This window comes from Chiloscyllium plagiosum, unplaced genomic scaffold (genome assembly GCF_037043375.1).
Source record: "Chiloscyllium plagiosum isolate Xiang-an unplaced genomic scaffold, Cpla_swu_hap1 HiC_scaffold_8, whole genome shotgun sequence".
In the NCBI taxonomy this organism is placed as follows: Eukaryota; Metazoa; Chordata; class Chondrichthyes; order Orectolobiformes; family Hemiscylliidae; genus Chiloscyllium; species Chiloscyllium plagiosum.
The window spans coordinates 41,931,533-41,954,915 of record NW_028270146.1 but is presented as its reverse complement, the minus strand read 5'-3'; the positions used below and the strand labels follow the sequence as shown (position 1 = coordinate 41,954,915).

The window sequence follows — 23,383 nt, the reverse complement described above, 5'->3', positions numbered from 1 at the left end:
ACCCCCACCCCCACACCCCCTCCACACACTCTTTATACTTAGAATTATTAATGTTGCATTTCACCGCTTCATTGAAACATTTGCATAGTGCTTTTCATTACATCTTCCCAATCCCTCTACAGTGGTGTGACCAGAATGATGCACATTACTGTCAGCAGAATTTGACAAGTGCATTTTACAACCTCAATAGACTTGTGTTCATGAAAGGTTATATATTCCAGTATTTTATTTGATTTAATTGACTTGCTACATTGCCTATAGATTCACTGTTATTTTCAAATCTCTTTCTGAATCTTTCACTGCTAAATTAATCCTTTCATTTTGTGCTTATGTTGTTCATTGTTCCACATTGTATGTTTGCCAATATTCAGTGTAATTTGTCATTTGTCTTACTGAAATGCAAAAATCAAGTGAATCCCTCTGAAAGCAATTAATATATTTAAATTTTTACTGGAGATGATACTAAGGAGAGGCCCATGGGATCACAGTTTGAACCTTTGTTGCTCATTCATATTTTGTAGAATCCATAAATTTGATAATCACATATTTTATTTTAGTATCGAGAATTATGTGCATAAAGAACAGAAATCCAAGCTGACGTTGTCGACTAAGTTCAATTTATCTAACTTCAGCTTTCCTCGACAAATTTCAATTTCCATATCAGGAACATATAACATTTCTTTCAATTGAATGTTGCATGATAACTGCAGATAATTCTGCATGTGATCCAATCACTTTTACACCCATTCATATATCCTTGCTTGACTTCCAACTCTCTCATTAACTTCTCAACCATCCTTTTCTCAAGTCTTCCGAAGAAATCATCAAATTTGTCTCATGCAATACCCCAGGTTTTTTTTGCACAAAAACAGAAAATAAAAGAAAATCATTATTTGAACAAGAGCTGAGAACTCTGGAAATGCACATTTGGTAAGGTCACAGCTGTAAACTGTAAAGATTTAACATATCAAGTGTAGGCTTTTAATTAGAAGCATTCACTTGTGGTTTCGCTTTACAGATGTTGGCAGTCTGCTTTGACCTTCCAGCATTTTCTATTTGTATATTTTCATCTGTAATGCCCTCGACCAGCTCCTTAACCTATTATGACTTTAATCAATCAGTGTTTTTCTTCAAAATCACAGTTTTTGCTACTTAGATGATGATTTTTCCTCAGAACTTTTATTTTGCAACAAAAATTTGATATGTATTTGTATAGCCTACTTTAACATAATAGTTTTTGAAACAAACACGTTTTGTGTGTGAAGAGTAGGGCTTGAAAACACAGTCCAATATTTGGACAATAGGCTGTCATCCCAAATTTTCCATAGGGCATCCTCTGCAAGTACTACTTTTTGACAGGTGTACCCTTTCCTAGAATCATTGTCACTGTCAACAAACTTTACCTCTGAGGTTAAATTTTCATTTTAGATATTCTTTCTTTCAGGCTATCTGCCTTGCATCATTGATTTCTCTTGCAAAATGTTTTTGGAGATTGCTGTCATTCTAAGCTTTTCTGCCTTTAGTCTTTCTTTTGATTTGTGTTTTCATCCATTTTCCAATTATACTTTCATTTTAATTATAAGATCAGATTTCTAAAGAAGGTTCACAATAGTTGTAGTGAACTGAGAATGTACTAATCCAAATTGCTGAGATACTTTTCACAATAGACAATAGACAATAGGTGCAGGAGTAGGCCATTCAGCCCTTCGAGCCTGCACCGCCATTCAATATAATCATGGCTGATCATTCCTAATCAGTATTCTATTCCTGTCTTATCTCCATTGATTCCACTATCTTTGAGAGCTCTATCCAACTCTTTCTTAAATGAATCCAGAGAGTGGGCCTCCACTGCCCTCTGGGGCAGAGCATTCCACACAGCCACCACTCTCTGGGTGAAGAAGTTTCTCCTGAGCTCTGTCCTAAATGGTCTACCCCATATTTTTAAGCTGTGTCCTCTGGTTCGGCACTCACCCATCAGTGGAAATAAGTTTCCCACTGCCAGAGTGTCCAATCCTTTCATAATCTTATACGTCTCAATCAGATCCCCTCTCAATCTTCGAAACTCAAGGGTATACAAGCCCAGTCGCTTCAGTCTTTCAGTGTAAGGTAATCCTGCCATTCCAGGAATTGACCTCGTGAACCTACGTTGCTCTCCCTCAATAGCCAGAATGTCTTTTCTCAAATTTGGAGACCAGAACTGCACACAGTACTCCAGGTGTGGTCTCACCAGGGCCCTGTACAGCTGCAGAAGCACCTCCTTGCTTCTATACTCAATCCCTCTTGTTATGAAGGCCAGCATGCTATTAGCCTTCTTCACTACCTGCTGTACCTGCATGCTTGCCTTCATTGACTGGTGTACAAGAACACCCAGATCTCTCTGTACCGCCCCTTTACATAAATTGATTCCATTGAGGTAGTAGTCTGCCTTCCTGTTCTTGCTACCAAAGTGGATAACCATACATTTATCCACATTAAACTGCATCTGCCATGCATCTGCCCACTCACCTAACTTGTCCAGGTCACCCTGTAATCTCCTAACATCCTCATCACATTTCACCCCGCCACCCAGCTTTGTATCATCAGCAAATTTGCTAATACCATCTTCTATATCATTAACATATATTGTAAAAAGCTGCGATCCCAGCACGGATCCCTGCGGTACCCCACTGGTCACTGCCTGCCATTCCGAAATGGATCCGTTTATCACTACCCTTTGTTTCCTATTAGCCAACCAATTTTCAATCCAATCTAGTACTTTGCCCCCAGTACCATGCGCCCTAATTTTACTCACTAACCTCCTGTGTGGGACTTTATCAAAAGTGTTCTGAAAGTCCAGGTACACTACATCTACTGGATTTCCCTCGTCCAACTTCATAGTTACATCACTTGACGGCATCAAGGTTTGCTCTTGTATTGTCACATTATTGCCCTTGTATGTTCCTGAATAAATAGTATTCTTGACAATTGTAACAGTCCAGGACATCAATGAATATGAGAAGTCATGAAGGATGGTGCGTTGTACCTCTTACCTGACCACTTTAATGCTGAACTGGAAAACCTAACCAAGATTTCTGTTTTGGAAGGTTTTGCCAAACGTTTATTGGTATAGGCAGAAGATAAGAAGGGGTGGCACAGTGGCTCAGTGGTTAGCACTGCTGCCTCACAGCATCAGGGACCCAGGTTCAATTTCAGCCTGGGCAACTGTGTAGAGTTAGCACATTCTCCCTGTGTCTACGTGGGTTTCCTCTGGGTGCTCTAGTTTCTTCCCACAATCCAAAGATGTGCAAGTTAGGGCGAATTGGCCATACTAATTTGCCTATAGTGTTCAGGGATATGTAGGTTAGGTGCATTAGTTGGGGTCAATACAGGATAATAGGGTAGGGGAATAGGTCTGGATGGGTTACTCTTTGGAGGACTTCTGTATGGACTTATTGGGCCGAAGGGCCTGTAGGGATTCCCTAGTTCTCTGAAGTCAAGCAAGGATATAGGAATATGTGTAAAAATGGTTGAAACACATATATTGGGGGTATTATCTGCAGTTATTGCTGTTTCTCCATTTCCAAATAATGTTTGATTTAAAACAAGTGATCCGTGGCAGATCGATGAACAACATAGTAGTATAAGGCAACCTTGGTTCAGTGGGAGCTTTCGCACCACTGAAACAGAATGTTGTGGATTCAAGCCCCATGCTACAGACAAGTGCTTAATTTCACCTCCTCTTACTGCATATTGAGAGGTGGCAGTGGCTGGATTCTTTTTGCTGAGATGACACTGTTTTTCATCTGTAGAAATGACTGCAGAAGATTCCATGACCCTATTCAATGAAGAACAGCAAAGTTCTTCCAGTGACCTAGCTATTATTTATTTCTCAATCAATACCACTGTTCTGAGATTATTTGGTCATTTATCTTGCTGCTACTTGTGGGACCTTGGGTTGTGCAAAAAGGCTTTTGTTTTTATATTAAGGACTACGGTTCAAAGGTATTTCATTGGATGTGAAATAGTTGGGGACATCTTGAAAATGTGTAAAGTGGTATAGGAATATGAGTTCATTTTGACTTACTGGATTCAGTTTGCTACACATATAAACTAAAGTGAATGAGGTTTTGTTTTAATTATAATGCCCCATTATTTTAGGTGCTAGTAGTGCCAAAGACTTTGAGGAATGTGGTAAAGATTATCAACTGCAAAATAAGAATCTTTTTTAAATGACATAAGGAAGGTGAGGCAATCTCTGGAAAATAAATTATGTTGTATCAAAGTATATAATACTATATAAAGGTATTTGTTATTATAAGGCATATCCAAAAATCAGTTAAAAAAAAATATTTATTTCTGTAAGAAAGTGAATTTAATATTTTAGCCATCACATAACAGGTTTACATTTTATAACTACTCATGGTTAACATTATCAATGCTTAGGTTTTCCATCGAGATATTTTTTTTTAAAAGTCAGGGTCATGTATTAAAGCACATTTCTGCTCATTCAATTAATAGCATTTCTATCTCTGAGTCAGTTGGGTACATGTTCAAGGTCCACTTGACATTCTAGTGCAGCACAAAGAGCTGTTACATTGTCAGTTATGAATGTAGGAGGTTTGTTTTATAAGATGCTTTACATTATATCTTTCCTTTTGATTGTCATTCTTCCAAATATTTTTTTGTAATTAGAATGGTTTTTGGTGACTGCATTCTTAGTTTTCTTTGTATCTCTGTTGTGATGGGGTTGGGAATGAATTGCCATATTACCTGGCTTTAGAATCTGTAATTTTAAACCTTTGGAACATAGAAGCAAGAGTAGGCCTTTCATCTACTTGAGCTGGTTCTGTCATTGTTAGATCTGTACATCAACCTGTTTAGAAGCCTTTGTTCAGCTCAATATTGCTTGATATTCCAAATGATTAAAGTCAGACCATCTCAGGCCTGAAAATTCAATTTATACAACATTTACAGGCTTTTCTGGAAGTGAATTACAGGTCCCTGTCTTTGCAGAAAGCTCTACCTAATTTCGGATATGGTCTTTATCTAAGTTTAAGATTATTCCCCTTGTTGTGAATTCCCACATTGGAAGAAATAATGTATTTGCATTTACCCAATCTAATTCTTTCACCATTGAATAACCTTTCTTTCATTCTTTCATGGAATATGGGCATCGCTGACAAGGCCAGCACTTGTTCGTCATCCCCAATTGGCCTTGAATTGAGAGCTTGCAAGGCCATTTCAAGGCCTAAAGGATTCCTGTGGGCCTGGTGTCACACGTAGGCTAGACTAGGCAATGACATCAGAGTTCCTTTCCGATGGAATATTTGTGAATTAGATGGGTTTTTACAACAATATTTTCCTGCTCATTAAGTCTAGCTTTCAGTTCCAGACTTACTCATTAAATTCTCATGGTGAGATTTGAACCCATCATGCCAAAGCTGCAGTCTGGGCCTCTGAATTACGAGTCCAGTTGGCATTATCATGACACCATCATCTTCCCCATAAATTAGAACACTCTTCAAAATCCTTATTGCAATAAATACAAGTTACATTTATACAATCTGACTTCACAATTTAAAGATGAAACAAAAATTACTGGAAAAGCTTAGCAAGTCTGGCAACATAAGTGGCAAAAAGTCAGAGTTGACTTTTCGGGTCTGGTGACCCTTCTTCAGAACTGATGGTAGCTAGGAAAAGATTTATTTTTAATGCAGAAGATAGGGTGGGAAGGGGGGTATGGAGTAAACAATACGTGGAGATAGAGCCCAAAGAGAGAGAATAGTTGGACAGGCAAAGGAGTGGATAATGACCAGCCTGAGAGAGTGAATAGCTGCTCCCCACCTCACCCCCACATACCAGGCCTTGTTAACACATGGTCTGCTTTTACACATGATCCATTGTTAGCCACAGATAGTCTCCAATTGCAACTATTGATTCTCCAGGGAATAAGCTGCAACTTAGGCCTCCATTGGATGGGTGATTCTCTACATTCAGGTTTGGTGATGGCTGCTTCAGCGGCAGCCCCCACCCCAGTCCATTTTGGGGAGGAGTGGTGTAGTGTTGGGGTGATATGGATACCCAGCTAGCCTGAGGGGAAAGGGATAAGAGAGGTCTTGGGAAACTCAGGTGGAAGGGAGAAGCTGAAAAAAAGGATAATGAATAAATTAGACTGCTTCTTGGGTCTTGTCAAACCTTGCAGTCCCTCTCACCTGAAGCATCTCAGGTCTCATCAGGACCCCACCTCTGCTTCTCAAGTTCTGAGAGCAGCTAAAACTGCACCTATCTCCATCTCGCTGCTCCCCCACACCTCCCACCTCAACCCCCAGAGTTGGTCACCGTGCTTTCATTTTGCATGTAACTGTATTTTTCAGTCACCTGAGGGGATGGATTGTACTTACCACTATTTCCTGGAAACATTTTGCGTTCCTCCTGTCATCACAAGCTCAGTATCTGTCATGGAAATTAAATTGACTTGACTCAAATGCTAGCAAGAGCAAAGAAAATGTTTATTCGGACTCTGCAGAATCGACCCAATACATTTGGCAAAATGCCTCATGTAAGGGGTGCCTGAATAGCTTTCACATATTCCCTTTATACTAAACTTTGCTTACTCTTATCACATCTCAAGGTCAAGAGCTGGGAACATTCAAGCTCCTTTCCACACATGGAGTTATTTTTCTCATTCCTTGACTGTTGATATGATAGTTTACTGTTTTTGTGAGACTACTGTGAGTCTGGTTTAACTTTTACATTTTCCCTGACTTTGCTTTTCTGCCTCCCTGCAAGACTTTACAAAGTATTCTTTCACAGATTTCACAGTAAATGCTCATGTTCCATTACATGTCCAAATGTGACCGTATTAAATGACTCTTCCCTCTTAGTCAAGCTGTTCTGCTCGGTCTGAAACATACTGTACTCCCTGTAGGCGAAAGTGAGGATTGCAGGTGCTGGAAATCAGAGTTGAAAAGTGTGGTGCTGGAAAACCACAGCCAGTCAGACAACATCGGAAGAGCAGGAGAGTCAATGTTTCGAGCATGAGCTCTTCATCAGAAATCTGGGGGGGCCCAAGGGGGCTGAGAGATAAATGGAAGGGGGGGGGGATCTCGGGGGAAGATACCTGAGAATGCAATACATAGGTGAAGGTGGAGGTTGATAGGTCAGAGAGGAGAGTGGAGTGGATCAGTGGGAGATAGATAGGTAGGACAGTTCAAGAGGGCAGTGCTGAGTTAGAGAGTTGGATCTGAGATAAGGTGGGTGCAGGGAAATGAGAAAACTGATGAAATCGACATTGATCCCAAGTGATTGGAGGGTCCCAAAGTGGAAGATGAGGCATACTTTCTCCAGGCTTCGGTTGGTTAGAGTTTGGAGGTGGAGGAGGCAAAGAACTTGCATGTCCTTGGTAGAGTGGGAGGGGGAATTGAAGTGTTCGGCCACAGGGTTGTGGAGCTGATTGATGCTTGTGTCCCAGAGATGCTCTCTGAAACGTTCTGCAAGTTGCCATCCTGTCTCCCCGATGTAGGGGATACCACATCGGGAGCAACAGACACAGTAGATGAGTGTGGAAGTACAGGTAAATCTATCAGATGTGGAAGGATCCTTTGGGGCCTTGGAAGAGGTGAGGGGGGAGGTGTGGTTTACAGGTTTTGCACTTTTTGCAGTGGCAAAGGAAGATGCCCAAAGTGGAGGGTGGATTGGTGGAGGGTGTGGACCTAACAAGGAAATTGTGGAGGGAATGGTCTTTGCAGAATGCAGATAGGGGTGGGAGGGAAATAGATCCCTGGTGGTGGGGTCTGACTTTAGGTGGCAGAAATGATGGAGGATGATGCGTTGTATCCGGAGGTTGATGGGAGGACCAGAGGGGTCCTGTCCTTGTTGCGATTGGAGGGGTGTATTCAAGGCCGGAGGTGAGGGAAGTGGAGGAGATGCACTAGAGGGCATCATCAACCACGTGAGAGGGGAAATCGTGGTCCCTGAAGAAGATGGCCATCTGGGATGTTCTATGGTGGAATTGATCCTTCTGGGAGTATATGCGGTGGAGACGGAGAAGTTGGGAGTAAGGGATAATGTTTTTGCAGGACTGTTCCATGTACCCGACAAAGAAGTGGGCATAGCTGGGGACCATGCAGGTGCCCATGGCTATCCCTTTGGTCCAGAGAAAGTGGAGAATTCGAATGAGAAATTGTTGAGGATGAAGACCAATTCAGCCAGTGTGTCAGTGGAAGGGTCCTGATTGGGATGGTGTGAGAGGAAGAAACAGAGGACTTGGAGAACTTCATCATGGATGTGTATAGGGACTGGATGTCCATGGTGAAGATGAGTCGTTGGGGGCAGGGGAAACAAAAGTCACGGAGGAGGTGGAGGGCGTAGTTAGTGTCCCAAATATATGTGTGAAGCTCTTGGACTGGGGGGACAGGACAGTGTCAAGGTATGCACAGATATGTTCAATGGGGCAGGAGCAGGCTGAGACAATGGGTTGACTGGGGCAGTTAGGTTGTGAATTTTGGGTAAGAGGTAGAACTGGGTGGTGAGAGGTTCCTGGACTATGAGGTTGGAGGCTGTTGGTGGGAGATTCTCTGAGGTGATGAGATTGTGGATGGGATGGGAGCTTATAGCTTGGTGATGGGAGGTGAGATCGTGCTTGAGAGGAAAGTAGGAGGAGGTGTGCGTGAGTTGGCCCCTAGCTTCAGCAGTAGAAAGGTCAGTGTGCCAAACTACCACTGCATCCCCCTCGTCTGCTGGTTTAATGACTTTACTCTGTACAATGCTGTCAACACCAACCTATCATTCTGTTCAACCTATTGGTTTTCAAGTGCTGTGATTACTAGCATGCACCTAAATTGAGCTGTTTCATTTTCATCATCTGCATATTGCCTTTACAATGGAGCTCTGTGTCAAGGACACATGCTGATTGATACAAGACTAATTGTTGACTCTGTTCCATTTATGATCTTATTGAATAGTTGCAAGCTCATAGTACTCCATTGTGGAGTATTTCACCTGTGCATGATTTTAATCAGGACTCAAAAGAAATAATAAAACAAACCTGCTTGTCAAGGCAATTAAACGTCTTCCACATCTATCAGAAATATCAGAAAATTCATCGACAATTGAGGCTAACAAGCTGATAATTAGTACTGAGATTTTTCATGTAATCTGCTGTAAACCTGTAGTTGATACCTTGATTTGGTAAAAAGAAATTGATGTTGTGTACCCTGTGGATGAGCATTTATATCAGTACAGAGATAACCAGATTTCAGTACTATTCTTGTATACGCACGTAAGAAGGAAAAACAGGAATAGGCAATTCAGCTCCTGGACTCTGCTCTGCCAGGATATGATCATGGTGAATCTCATCTTGGTTACAACTCCATTTTCTTGCCCACTCTCCAGAATTATTCAAACCATTACTAATTAAAAATCTGACTGCCTCATCTTTGAATTACTCAATATTCCAGCAACCATTGCAGAATGAGGTAGTGAATTCCACAGATTCATGATCCTTTGAGAGAAGTAATTTCTCCTCATCTCTGTTTTAAATCTGAGCTTGTAAAAGGTCCTTCCCGAAATGTTGAATCTCCTGCTCCTCGGATGCTGCCCAACCTGCTGTGCTTTTTCCACTACCACATGTTACCACATGTTGCGACATAGTATAGGAGATAGTGAGCACTTTGACTCTCCAGCATCTACAGTGCTCACTATCTCCTACACTATGTCGCATAACAAATAGTTTTGATTTGTGATTCCAACTAAACAGGTTTTGTCTTAGGTCCTCAAGAACATTGTCTCTTTCTAATATTGAAATAACTTGCCTGAATCAAAGTTGTTAGCCTCTCCTTTTTACCTTTTCTATCTTTCCTGAATACCTTATATAGAATCATAGAATCCCTACAGTGTGGAAGCAGGCCATTCAGCCCACTGATTCCACTCTGACCCTCCAAAGACCATCCCACCCAGACCCACTCCTTACCCTATTCCTGTAACTCTGGATCTCCCATGGCTAAGCCACCTATCCTGCACATCTCTGAACACTATGGGCATTTTGGTGAGATTAGAGTGGTGCTGGAAATGCACAGCAGGTCAGGCAGCATCCGAGGAGCAGGAAAATCGACGTTTTGGGCAGGAGCCCTTCATCAGGCAATTTAGCTGGCCAATCCACCTAATCTGCACATCTTTGGACTGTGGGAGGAAACCGGAATATCTACAGGAAGCCCACACAGACACCAGGAGAAGGTGCAAACTCCACACATACAGTCACCCAAGGCTGGAATAAAACCCAGGTCGCTGGTGTTGTGAGGGGGTAGTGCTAACCACTGAGCCAACCGGTATCCAAAAATATTAACATTCCCATCCTCTGTTTTTGTGAGTCATTTCTCAATCATAGAGAGTACATCATATTTCCATTGGTCAATTTGCACCTCCAGCTCAGCAACCAGTTTGAGCATTTAAACACACAGGCGTGGAAAATCGAAGCCTTCCCTTGCAGTGAGTTTGGACACAGGCATTTATTTGAGTCTTCCAAGTAGCAAGTGGAAGTCCTTACCTGTGATGTCCATGAGGTATAAGAAATTATCCATGATGTGTAAACTTCAGATGTGACCTTGAAAGGTTCCAATTATTTGTGAAACATTCAGTTTGATCAGTGACGTGAAAAGCAATGAAGCAGCCATACAACCATTATGCTTAGGCCATAAACCTTTTTAGCTGATATTATAAAAACAATAGATTCCACTGCTCTTCTGTCGTTAAAAGAAAATTTATAAAAATGTTCTATTTTGCACTTTTTAATTGAACTAATCCAATACTATTGTTTCAAAGAAATGGTTCGGGGTACTCGGCTGGTAAAATTAATATTTGAAGAGATTAAACATATGACAGATTTGTTTGTCTTTGGCATTCTCTGCTCTGTGTTGATGTCAAGGTTCAAGAAGTCCCAGAGGTTACTGTGAGTCTAGACAACTAGGTCCTTGTGGCCATGTCACACATTGAAATCAGTTAGCTCAGCACAGGTTCAAGAACAAATTTGGAAGTTTTGGGACTTTACAGTTAAGTACCTTTGGGGTGTGATTTTGATTATCAAGTTATGGAGAAGCAATGCTGTTAAATTGAACAAATGAGGTATTAATTTGTGCTTTAGTTTGGATTCCACATTCTGATGGGAAATACAAACATTTCCACTGTGTTGGTGATCTGATAGCTACTCCGGGCATTATGCTGATGTCATTTATACACATTAGACATGAGTTATGAAATACAAACACAGTACGCTGGAGACACTCAGCAGGTCTACCGACATCGATGGAAAGAGAAGCAGAGTTACTGTTTTGAGTCCAATATAATTCTTCTTTGGAACCAAAGTTAAATTGCAAAGAAGAATCAGTGGACTCTGGTTTTCTCTCTCCACAGATGCTGCCAGACCTGCTATGTTTCTCCAGTACTTGAGGAGTTATATTTCAGATCTCCAGCATCCACGGTATTTTCCTTTTCTTAGACATGAGTTATATTCCTCCCATCAAAGTGTATGGAATATGTGCTTAATTCTTATTGTGATTTGTGTAATAACCTATTGACCATTATGTTTACTGTTTTTACTAGCTTTGAAAAAAGGACGTTTCTGGATAACACCAGATCCATACCATGATGATGACAACATTCAGATCGGCCGTGAAGTTAAAATTTCCTGTCAGGTGGAGGCCATTCCCCCGGATGAGTTGACTTTCTCTTGGTTCAAGAATGGACGTCCCCTTCGGAGCTCAGAAAGGATGGTTATCTCAACAACAGATCCTGATGTCTCACCTGGCACGACCAGCCTGGACATCATTGACCTAAGGTTCACTGATTTTGGAACATACACTTGTGTAGCATCTCTCAATAGCCAGGCTGTACCTGACATCAGCATTGATGTGAACATCTCCAGCAGTACTGGTGAGTGCTTAAACCCCAGGTAGAGATGACCAGTTTATCTTGAATTAGTTGCTGGTCAGTCAGTATTTTCTTCCACTTTGACATAATTTCTCGATTGCTCCATCATTGCTCTTCTGCATTTTAAAGATTATGATGACATGGAATATAATAGGAAATGTGTAAGATGATTTGTATAGGGATTTTATGTGGGTCTGAAGTCAATGAGAGAGTCAATAGATTTACAATTCTTCTATTCAGTTACTGGGCCATTGGAATACCACAGGCTGCCAATGATTTCCTCCGACTGCTGAAAGGCTGGATGGTAATGTTGTGTATTTCTTTACACTTGCTGATTTCAAAACAGCAATTGCTGCTATATAGCAATTAACAACAACTGAATTTGTATAGTGCCTGCAGGATAGTTAAACAATCTGAACTTACTCATGGAAGCATGAACAAATAAAAATGAAGACTGAGCCAAAGAAGAGGATGGTAAAATTTCCATCAAGTTTGATGAGTGAAGGTCATGAATAGCAAAGGCCTTGTTTCCAAGTGATTGAGGGGGCATGTGGAAGGACAGGTATTGTTAGTTTGCTGGCTAAGTACACAGGGTTAACAGTGAAAGGAGTAGTAGGGATGGGAAGGAGGTTTATGGGGTTAGTTAGTCTCCAGCAAGTGCTGGGATGAAAGAGAGTGCAGTGGGATCCTTGGAATTATTGCTCATTAGCAGGCATATTTTCATTGTCCGCCAGAAAATGGTCAGGGAGGAAGAAAAAACATGGATCTTATTTTTAAAAATTGCTGAGCCTGGGATGGGGACAAGAGTATGTGCACGTCGAGGCGTAATGAACGTTTGGGAAATGAATTTCAATTGGGGTGGAGTAAAGTCGAAGTGAGAGGAAAAGTGCAAGGAGGTATTTCTGGTAACAGGAAGGGAAAGAAACAAGAGAGAAGACTTTAAACAGTGTAAATCGAAATCCTGTGAGCAGTTGGCTGCCCAAAGTGTGTAGGTGAAAAGACATTGGGAATCTTGGGTTACAGAGTCATGAACGGTAATTTATACGTATATTTAGAGTCATAGAGATGTACAGACCCTTTTGTCCAATTTGTTCATGCCGACCAGATATCCTAAATAATCTAGTCCCATTTTGCTGGCATAAGCTCATACCCCTTTAAATGCTTCCTATTCAAAAACCCTTCCAGAATATGTTTAAATGTTGTAATTGTACCAGCCTGCATCACTTCCTCTGGCAGCTCATTCCATTCACACACCTACCTCTGTGTGAACAAGTTGCCCCTGAGTTCCCTTTTAAATCTTTCCCCTCTCACACCCTAAACATATGCCCTCCAGTTCTGGACTCCCCCACACCAGGGAACAGACCTTGCCTATTTATCCTATCCATGCCCCTCATGATTTTATAAATCTCTACAAGGTCACCCCTCAGCCTCCGATGCTCCAGGGAAAACAGCCCCAGCCTATTCAGCCTCTCCCTGTAGCTCAAATCCTCCAACCCTGGCAACATCCTTGCAAATCTTTCCTGAACCCTTTCAAGTTTCAAAACATCCTTCCTATAGTGGGGAGACCAGAATAACACACAATATTCCAAAAGTGACCTAACCAATGTCCTGTACAGCTGCAACATGACCTCCCAACTCCTATACTCAATACTCTGACCAATAAAGGAAAACATTCCCAATGCCTTCTTCACTATCCTATCTATCTGCAACTCCACTTTCAAGGAACTATGAACTTGCTTGTTATCTTTGTTCAGCGACACTCCCTAGGATCCTGCTCTGATTTGCCTTTGCAAAATGCAGCACCACATATTGACCCATTTGATCAAGATCCCCTTGTAATCTGAAGTAACATAGAATATAGAACATAGAACATAGAAGAACATAGAAGAATACAGCGCAGTACAGGCCCTTTGGCCCTCGATGTTGCGCCGATCCAAGCCAACCTAACCTATACTAACCCACTATCCTCCACTAACCCACTATCCTCCATATACCTATCCAATGCCCGCTTAAATGCCCATAAAGAGGGAGAGTCCACCACTGCTACTGGCAGGGCATTCCATGAACTCACGACTCGCTGAGTGAAGAACCTACCCCTAACTTCAGTCCTATATCTACCCCCCCTTAATTTAAAGCTATGCCCCCTTGTAATACCCGACTCCATACGCGGGAAAAGGTTCACGCTGTCAACCCTATCTAACCCCCTAATCATCTTGTACACCTCAATCAAGTCACCCCTAAACCTTCTTTTCTCTAATGAAAACAGCCCCAAGTGCCTCAGTCTTTCCTGATACGATCTTCCTTCCATACCAGGCAACATCCTGGTAATCCTCCTCTGCACCCGTTCCAGTGCCTCCACATCCTTCCTATAGTATGGCGACCAAAACTGCACACAATATTCCAGATGCGGCCGCACCAGAGTCTTATACAACTGCATCATGACCTCAGGACTCCGGAACTCAATTCCTCTACCAATAAAAGCCAGTACGCCATATGCCTTCCTCACCGCACTGTTTACCTGGGTGGCAACTTTCAGAGATCTGTGTACATGGACACCAAGATCCCTCTGCTCATCCACACTACCAAGTATCCGACCATTAGCCCAGTACCCCATCTTTTTGTTATTCCTCCCAAAGTGAATCACCTCACACTTAGCTACATTGAATTCCATTTGCCACCTTTCTGCCCAGCTCTGCAGCTTCTCTATATCCTGCTGTAACCTGCCACATCCTTCCTCACTGTCAACAACTCCTCCGACTTTCGTATCATCCGCAAACCTACTTCATTGTCCACTAAACCTGCAATTTTGATGTCATCTGCAAATTTACTAACCATACCTCCTATGTTCACATCAAAATCATTTCCATAAATGATGAAAAGCAGTGGACCCAGTTCCGATCCTTGTGGCACACCTCCAGTCATGGGCCTCCAGTCTGAAAAGCGACCATCCACCACCACTCTCTGCATTCTATCTTTGAGCCAGTTCTGTATCCAAATAGTTAGTTCTCCCTGTATTGCATGAGATCTAACCTTGCTAACCAGGCTGTTATGAGGAACTTTGTCAAAAGCCTTACTGAAGTCTATACTGCCCATACTGCACATTGTTATTTTGTAATTACAGAAGCTATGTGGGAGGCCATGGAACTTTTTGTATAGGCATAGCCAGCACCCTAGATGACATCTACACAATTTATATTCATGCTGAGATTTGGTCATCATATAAAATTGCTGCTAAAAGCCTATTCCAAATGATTTATAAATGGAATTTCATTGTGCCACTTTCTGGAAGTTCACTGGTCATCTTTTCCCAAACAGAATATTTTATTTTTATTAATAATGTGTCATCTATTGTCAAATCAAGCTCCACTGTGTCTCTCACGTCCTAGTATTTTCATCACTCCTCTAATCCAGGATTGCCTCCCAATCCCCTATTGTGTTGTCTTCTTCGATATATTGACATCATGCTTTGTTAAATAACCTTCTTATAAAGTACCTCAGGACATTTCATTACATTTAAGGCGTTATATAAGCATAAGCTGTTGTTGTCACTGTTCACCTCAGATTGCATCTCAAAGGCAACTAGAGATGGGCAATAAATGCTGGTCCAGGCAGTGACATCCACATCCCATAAATGAGCTTTAAAAAACCTACAACATTAGAGTTTTGGATAAGCTGCGGCATGATCAAATGAAGTTACCTCTGGTGACAGCCCACATCACCAACCACCGACCCACACTCCCCCACCCCCCACCACCCCCAGTGACACCGACTGAATTTTCCTCAGGTACACCGAAAACATGCAGAGCTACCCTAATGTCAGCCAACTTGATGCCTTCACTGTCTCTAAAATTGTCAGCTTGTTCATTCTTCAAGTAAAATATTGGCAAGACTGAAGCCAATGTCATAAGTCCCAGCGACATACCCCTTTAAATGCTTCCTATTCAAAAACCTTTCCAGAATAACATTTAAATGTTGTAATTGTACCAGCCTGCATCACTTCCTCTGGCAGCTCATTCCATACATGCACCACCCTCTGTGTGAACAAGTTGCCCCTGAGGTCCCTTTTAAATCTTTCCCTTCTCAACTTAAACCCATGCCTTCTACTTTTGGACTCCCTCACCCCAGGGAAATGACATTGTCTATTTACTCTATTCATGCCTCTCATGGTTTTATAAACCTCTATAAGATAACCCCTCAGTCTCTGATGCTCCAGGGAAAACAGCCCCAGCCTGTTCAGCCTCTCCCTGTAGCTCAAATCCTCCAATCCTGGCAACATCCTTGCAAATCTTTTCTGAACCCTTTCAAGTTTCAAAACATCCTTAGTGGAGATAGTGGGGAGACCAGAATAGTACACAATATTCCAAATGTGACCTAACCAATGTCCTGTACAGCTGCAACATGACCTCCAACTTCTGTACTCAATACTCTGACCAATAAAGGAAAGCATTCCCAATGCCTTCTTCACTATCCTATCTATCTGCAACTCCACCACTATCCTATCTATCTGCAATTCCATCCCCTACCCTGGCAATGATTTGAGGCTGAACCAGACTTTTCACAACTTTGGCATGAAATACCATTCTGAGATGAGCTGCCAACTACATATCTGCACTCTCCCTGTGACTATCTACTTCCACATCCATAACATCACTTAACCCCTCCCCTGCTTCAGCTCTTGTGCTGCTGAAACATGCAGCTATGCCTTTGTTATGTCTGGACTTATCTATCGGATATGTTAGTGGCTAGTCTCCTGCAATCTGTTCTCTGCTAATTTGAAGACATCTGAAACTTTGTGTGCCCTAATACACAACAAACATTGTTCACCCATTGTCGAGATTGTGACGCTGGTAAAGCACAGCAGGTCAGGCAGCATCCAAGGAGCAGGAGAATCAACGTTTTGAGCATTAGCGCTCCATCAGGAATTTGTTTGCCCATCTCCCCTGTGCTTGCTGACCTGAATTAGTTAAACAAAAGCTCAATTTTCAATTTCTCATCCTTGTTTTAAAATCCATCCTGGGCCTTGTCCCTCCCTGTTTCTATCACCTTCTCCAGCCCCACAGCCCTCCAAGCTATAAGTGTAACCTGAGCATCCTCAATTCTAATAATTACACTATTTGTGGTCATACCACAAACTGCCAAAGCTCTAAAGTTGGAATTCCTACCCTGAAACTTTGCATTTCCACCTTACTTTCCTCCTTCAAAATCCCTTCTTATACTCACCTTTTTGACTAAGCTTTGACGAAGACTTTACTCATGAAACTCTTGTCATATTTTATATTGCCTCTCTGAAGTGCCTTGGGATGTTTTAAAATCTTAAAGGCCCTATATAGAGGGAAAGATTGCTATTAAGTGGAGGAATATATGACCTTAGGTTCATTTTAATATGAGATCTGAATATTATTTGAGATAAAGGACAGAAAATTAACATTCGAAAAAGCCATTCAATATTGAGAAGAATAGCCTTTGAAAAATATCCAATATGCATAACTTTTCCGTCTTTGCCTGGATGAGGGTAGTGGCAATGTTCTATTATTTAAAAGGCTTTAGCAACATGCTTGCAAACAGGACTTTTGCAGATTTGTTCAAATAGAAGTACTTTCTTTATTCATATCTGGTAAAGAATAATGATACAGAATTCTATCTTGTAGTCTAAGTATCAACTGCATTCAAACACAGCCCAGTGCAAAGCATTAACATTTTAATTAAATTATTCACAGTGCCTGAAGCTTTATTCTAGATTCTATCCACCTCTACTCCAACAGAGAGCACATTTCTTAAAGGCTGAGTAAGGTCTGGTTTCCAATGATAATGGATACAACTGATCTCTCAATGATTGTGGCAATTAAACAGTTTTTGATCTTCACTCTGAACATTAGAAATTCATTCATCTCTAAATAGAGAATTTAAAAATGTATTTACTGGTCTTTTCTCACTTCTTTTCCTTATCAAATCAACTTCATTGTGGAAAAAAAACAAAAACTTTTGTGGTAAACAATTCTCAGTAAAGTTACATTCAATGCAAAAGAGCTACATGTGCACTTGTGTACTGCCTAGCAAGACAGATAGTGATGAGGGTCAATATTAGTTCTCAGCTACTTCACATAAATATGGTGAAATAATAGAATCTAGGAATTATTAATAAACAATGCACTGCTGTGATTTTCCAATCTATTAAATGTTTCCAGTGTTCAAGTCTTGATTTAACAATGAGATGAAGAGCTATTTGGTGAAATGGAGTTATTTTTATTTCTGTTTACAAGTGCCGCCAACTTTATCTGTCCCGAAAGGAAGGTCACCAATGGTTACACGAGAAGGTGACACGGTGGAGCTACAGTGCTTGGTTTCTGGAAAGCCCAAACCCATAATTCTTTGGTCCCGTTTTGATAAGGAAAAGGAGAAGGAGCTCCCAATGCCTGATGGCACCATGCAAATGGAAAGCTATGATGGATTACTCCGCATTGTGAATGTGTCCAGGGATATGAATGGAATATACAAATGCCAAACAAGCCAGTATAATGGGTTTAATGTGAAACCAAGGGAAGCAGCCGTGCAGCTTATTGTACAGTGTAAGTAAATCATATTTCTCCTTGCACTATATCTTCCTGGATACTAATAACTTTATGCCTTCTAACTAGAGCAGTATTCTGCAGTCGATATATTATCCAAAAGTTTTTCGTTTGAATAAATCAAAATTCAGCTGATTTCTGATGAGTATATGTTCAGTCAAATTATCAGAAGAAATGCTTTATAATTCCCTATTAAGTAGAAGTTTCAATCCAGTTATCAAATTTCCCAGCATTCATATTAGCTTTATGCTTTTAGTTTTACACATTCCAACTTTTTTAAAGATCCAGTTTTTCAGCAGCATTTTGGTTTAGTATCTTTACAACCTACTAAAATGAAAGATTTGGAAGGAATTGTGTGTCAGTCACTTCCTTTTTTAGACAGGCTTGACAAGTTTTAATCTGAGCACAAATAATTGCCAGACAAGTTAATGTGTTCAATCCAATTCCACTGGGAAGAAACATAAAATGACTGCAGATGCTTCAGGTTCCCCTGTGTACATTTAATATGAATCTGGACAGGCAAGTGATCCTCAAGGAGCCATCTGCAGTGAAACAGTTGGAGGATTGATGGACATTGAAAAATAGTTGCAAATCAGGACTATGGGATTATTGTAAAGAATAATGCAAATTTAAAAGAGGGCCATGTGAAGTATAGCCTGGAAGAGCAATTGAGAAACTTTGTGCTGAACCTGCTTGGGATCAATATATCATTACATTTCCTGAAACAGTGCAAATGGCTATTTTCTGAGGTTATCACTTGGTACCAAGCTATGTAGTTTGATGGAAACACAGCTGAACAATTTCCTTTGTCTGCACGTGCATTTCATTTCAGTACGACGGTCTGGAAATTCAGAAGAAGGTTGAAAGATGCTCGTTCAATAAATGTGGATGGCTTTTTAAATATGTCCATAAATGTGCATTGTTACAGTGCAGCATGAGGCCACTTGGCCCGTTGTCTGTACTGGCTTCTGGCAATAAAATTTACCAAGTAATTCAAATTTCTGCAATGTATGGACATATACAGACATGATGTATAGTGGTCACAAGCAAACATAAAATGTTCTAATTTTGACAAGCAACAAAACCATGAAATGCCTTTTACAAAGAGCTATGATATTAATTGTGAGCTGTGCAGTCCAACTAGTTCAGGTATTTTGTCTGTTATTAAATGCTAAGTTAGCAGGAAAAGGGCAATAGGACAATCAAATGTTTGGAGCTTTTGTGTAAGAAAATTACATTGATTGTAACTGGCATGCATAAAACTTTATCATATTTAGTCAGCAAGTCCCAGAAATGGGAATTGGGAGGGGGGGGGGGGCACTGAACCCGGGTTGGAGATGGCCCCACTGCACTCAACTCAGAGACTGGAGGTCAAGGCCAGAAGCAGCTCAGGGTCTATGATTTCTGTCATTGATACTAATCACTGTAACAATATCATTAGTTAACATGGAACCTACATCAAGATATACGCAGCTGTAAATTATTGAAAAAGTTGGAATCTTTAGTTTCACACCACAATTTCCATGTCAAGTGGCTGCTGAAATACACCTTCTCTGAAAAAGAAACCTTCTTTCAATTTCAAATGTACCAAATGTTCATTTTTTATTGCTAGTCAATCTGTGCTATCTGTGTTATTAATGAACATTGCGTGCTTCTGCATGATTTGCTGCAGTTGTTTGGTTTTCTTTTCAATGTTGTGTATGTTTTTTTATGGATAAGTGTAGGCAAATAGAGCGATAAATGTAGAAAATGCCCAGGGGCTATTAAAGTGTCTTCAAGCACTTCCAATGAATTGCTTTCCAAATGGACTAATTGTTCTGTTTACAAACAGGACATTTTAATGCCAGAATTACTGTACATTCCATAAATAGGAAAGAGCTCGTCAATGTAATATTTGATGGTTTTGACTGGGGAAGAAATGTTGACCAAGAGGCAAAGAATCTTCCCTGCTGTTATGGACCAGACCAGACCCCCTTAAAATATTTTGTGAAGGTAGCCTAGATCTTAATTTTTTTCTTATATTGAAAGTAGACGGGAAGCACTGTGTTCCAGATGTGATACAAACGGTCAAACTAGTCAACATTAAGAAAAACACAGTTCTTTTTAAACACTGTAGTTACAATGCAAACAAATAGCAGAGGAATTTGAATAACTTGCCTATCAGAAAATTTAACTGAATCATAAATATCAATTAACTGCTCCAATATAGTAACATCCCATAGTAACACCCCTTGGCAAAAAGGCAAATTCAGACACAGATTCTTACATGCAGCTCTCCAATCCTGGAAAGAAAAAGACATCAAGAGAAATTTCAGAAGAATTAACAGCTAGGAATCATTCACTGGAGCTCCAAACTCTTTTGAGACCCCAAACAGCTTCTGCTGCTAAAGTTGAACAAATTAAAAATTGGAAAGCCTGGTCCGAGAGATCTGGCCACACCCATTCAGGTTGTAAAAAATACCAAGGCTTCATAAGTTGTTTAATCGAGTGGTTCTGGTGGACTGCTCTGTACCTCTGCCTTTACAACCCCTCTTCAAAAAAAACAAGGACAAAATAACCTTTTAAAGTGACAGCATCATTACACCTTGAAAAAATGACCAATCAACATACAAAGATGGCCTCACTTTAAAGCCCTTAGTCTTACTCTATTAGTACACTACAATACATATACGTTGCATTGATTCTAAGCATGAAAACATTCACAATGATATTCTATTTCAGTCCATTTCCTCCCGCCACTGAACTCCTCCATCTTTCTTCATCAAAGTCGTGACAAGGCATTGGCAATTATGTTTTCTCATCCTTCTGTGTGTATACTTTTCAAATTTAATGACAACAGTAATAAGTTCCATCTAAACAGTATGGAATTTTTGTTGTTAAATTTCTCCAAAAAATTTAATGGGTTATGATCAGTTTATACAGTTACCTCAGACACATTACTGGCAAGATAAATGTTGAAATGTTCTAATGGCAACACAAAGCGCAGGTTTCTTTTCTCAATCGTGCAATATTTCTGTTGATGAGTATTCAATTTTCTGGAAAAATACCAAATACATCCTCCAACCTTTCATCGTCATCTTGTAAGAATGCAGCACCGACACCCACATCACTCGCATCGATAGCCACCTTGAATAGCGTTGCGTAATTAGGTGTGGCTAATACCGGGGCAGTGGTTAACACAGCTTTCAGGGTATCAAATACCTTCTGACAGTCTACCATCCACTGAAATTTTCTGCACTTCTTCAGTAAGTCAGTCAGTGGAGCAATCACACTGCTAAAATTCAGGATGTACTTCCGATAAAACCTATTTAATCCCAGGAATCGTAGTACTGCCCTCTTTGTCGATGGTAAGGGAAACATCCCAATAACCTTTGTTTTCATATTCCATGGAGCCATCTGTCCATATCCAATAACATGGCCTAGAAACGTAACATGGGCTTTTGCGAATTTACTCTTAGCCAGGTTTATCATCAAGCCTGCCTCCTGAAGTTGGTCAAACAATTCCAAAAATGCTGCAAATGTTCCTTCCATATATGACTAAAAATTATCAAGTCATCAATGTACACCACGCAATTGGTTAATCCAGAAATTACTTTATTGGTTAATTTTTGAAATGCGGCTGGCGCATTGTTCATACCAAATGGCATGACTTTAAATTGGTACAGACCATTAGGTGTCACCAAAGCCGAAATTGTCTTTGCCCTTTTGGATAAAGGTATCTGCCAGTTTCCTCTGAGTAAGTCCAACTGTGAAAGGCAATTTGCTTGTCCCACCTTCTCAATGCAGTCTTCCAAACATGGAGTGAGACATGAATCAGATTTTGTAACTACATTGCCTTTGCAATAGTCGACACATAATATTTGGCTACCGTCTGGTTTTGCAACCATTACTATGAGTTAGCTCCAGTTGCTGCAACTCACTGTGATTATGTTGTCTTTTAGCAAGGGTTCAATTTCTTTTGAACCTGTGCCAACTTTAGAGGGTTAGGTTGATAAAGGTGTTGCTTGATTGGAACATCATTTCCTCTATCTACATCATGCATATTTAAGTTAGTACTTTCCATCTTATTCCAATGTATCTCCCCATGCAATAGTAAGACCTCTTTCAGGTAATTTTGATTTTCCTCTGGAAGGTAATTTAATTATTTATCCCTTACTTTTAGAACTTCCTTCTTGTCCAATTTAGTTTGAGTAATGTCCAATTCAGAATCCTCTGAACCTGGTACTTCACATTGTGTTGGAACCAGTAACACATTCTCCTTTTGCTTCCTACCTCTATAAAAATGTCTTTTGAACATATTCACATGACACACTCTGTGATAGTTTTTTCAGTCTGGTGTTCTTGTCAAATAATTCACTCAATCTTCTTTTGATTTGATAAACCTTGTCTTTAGAGGATTACCTATCATTGAAAGTAACACTAAAACTTTATCTCCACTGGAAAAATTGTGAATGTTTGATTTCTTGTCTGCTTCTTGTTTCATCATATGCTGTGCTACTTTGAAATGCCAACTCACACATTCCATTTAATCTTTCTCTGGAATTTGACACAGTCCAAATATGTGGTCTCTAAACTCTGATTCACCAATTTCTCCTTAATTAATTTCAGTGGCCCCCTCACCTTCTGCCCAAAATCAAATTTAAATTGACTGAATTTGATAAATTCATTTGTTGCATTCCTAATTGCAAAAAAGTACAAATATAATTCCTTCATCCCAATCCTACAGATTGTCTTGACTATAAGCTCTCAACATGGTATTTAAAGTTTATACTACCATTCTAGTTATCCCTATGATTCTGGAGGGTATGCAGTGGATTTGAAATGTTTTATTCCTAAGTTATCCATAACGTACTTGAATAATTTTGATGTAAAATTTGACTCTTTATGTGATTGTATTTCTGTGGGTAGTCCATATC

The 23,383-nt window shown here is 40.4% G+C and overlaps 1 protein-coding gene across 5 annotated transcripts in view; it reads left to right on the top strand.

Moving 5' to 3' along the window:
- The window catches only part of mdga2a (MAM domain containing glycosylphosphatidylinositol anchor 2a), a 956,359-nt gene that overhangs the window by 450,699 nt on the left and 482,277 nt on the right, over window positions 1–23,383 (top strand). For all 5 annotated transcript variants that reach the window (XM_043697346.2, XM_043697340.2, XM_043697342.2 and 2 more), the window contains 2 exons: window positions 11,575–11,904; window positions 18,162–18,467. In XM_043697346.2, coding sequence (XP_043553281.1) covers window positions 11,575–11,904; window positions 18,162–18,467 — 636 coding nt within the window. The remainder of the gene's footprint in view (window positions 1–11,574; window positions 11,905–18,161; window positions 18,468–23,383) is intronic.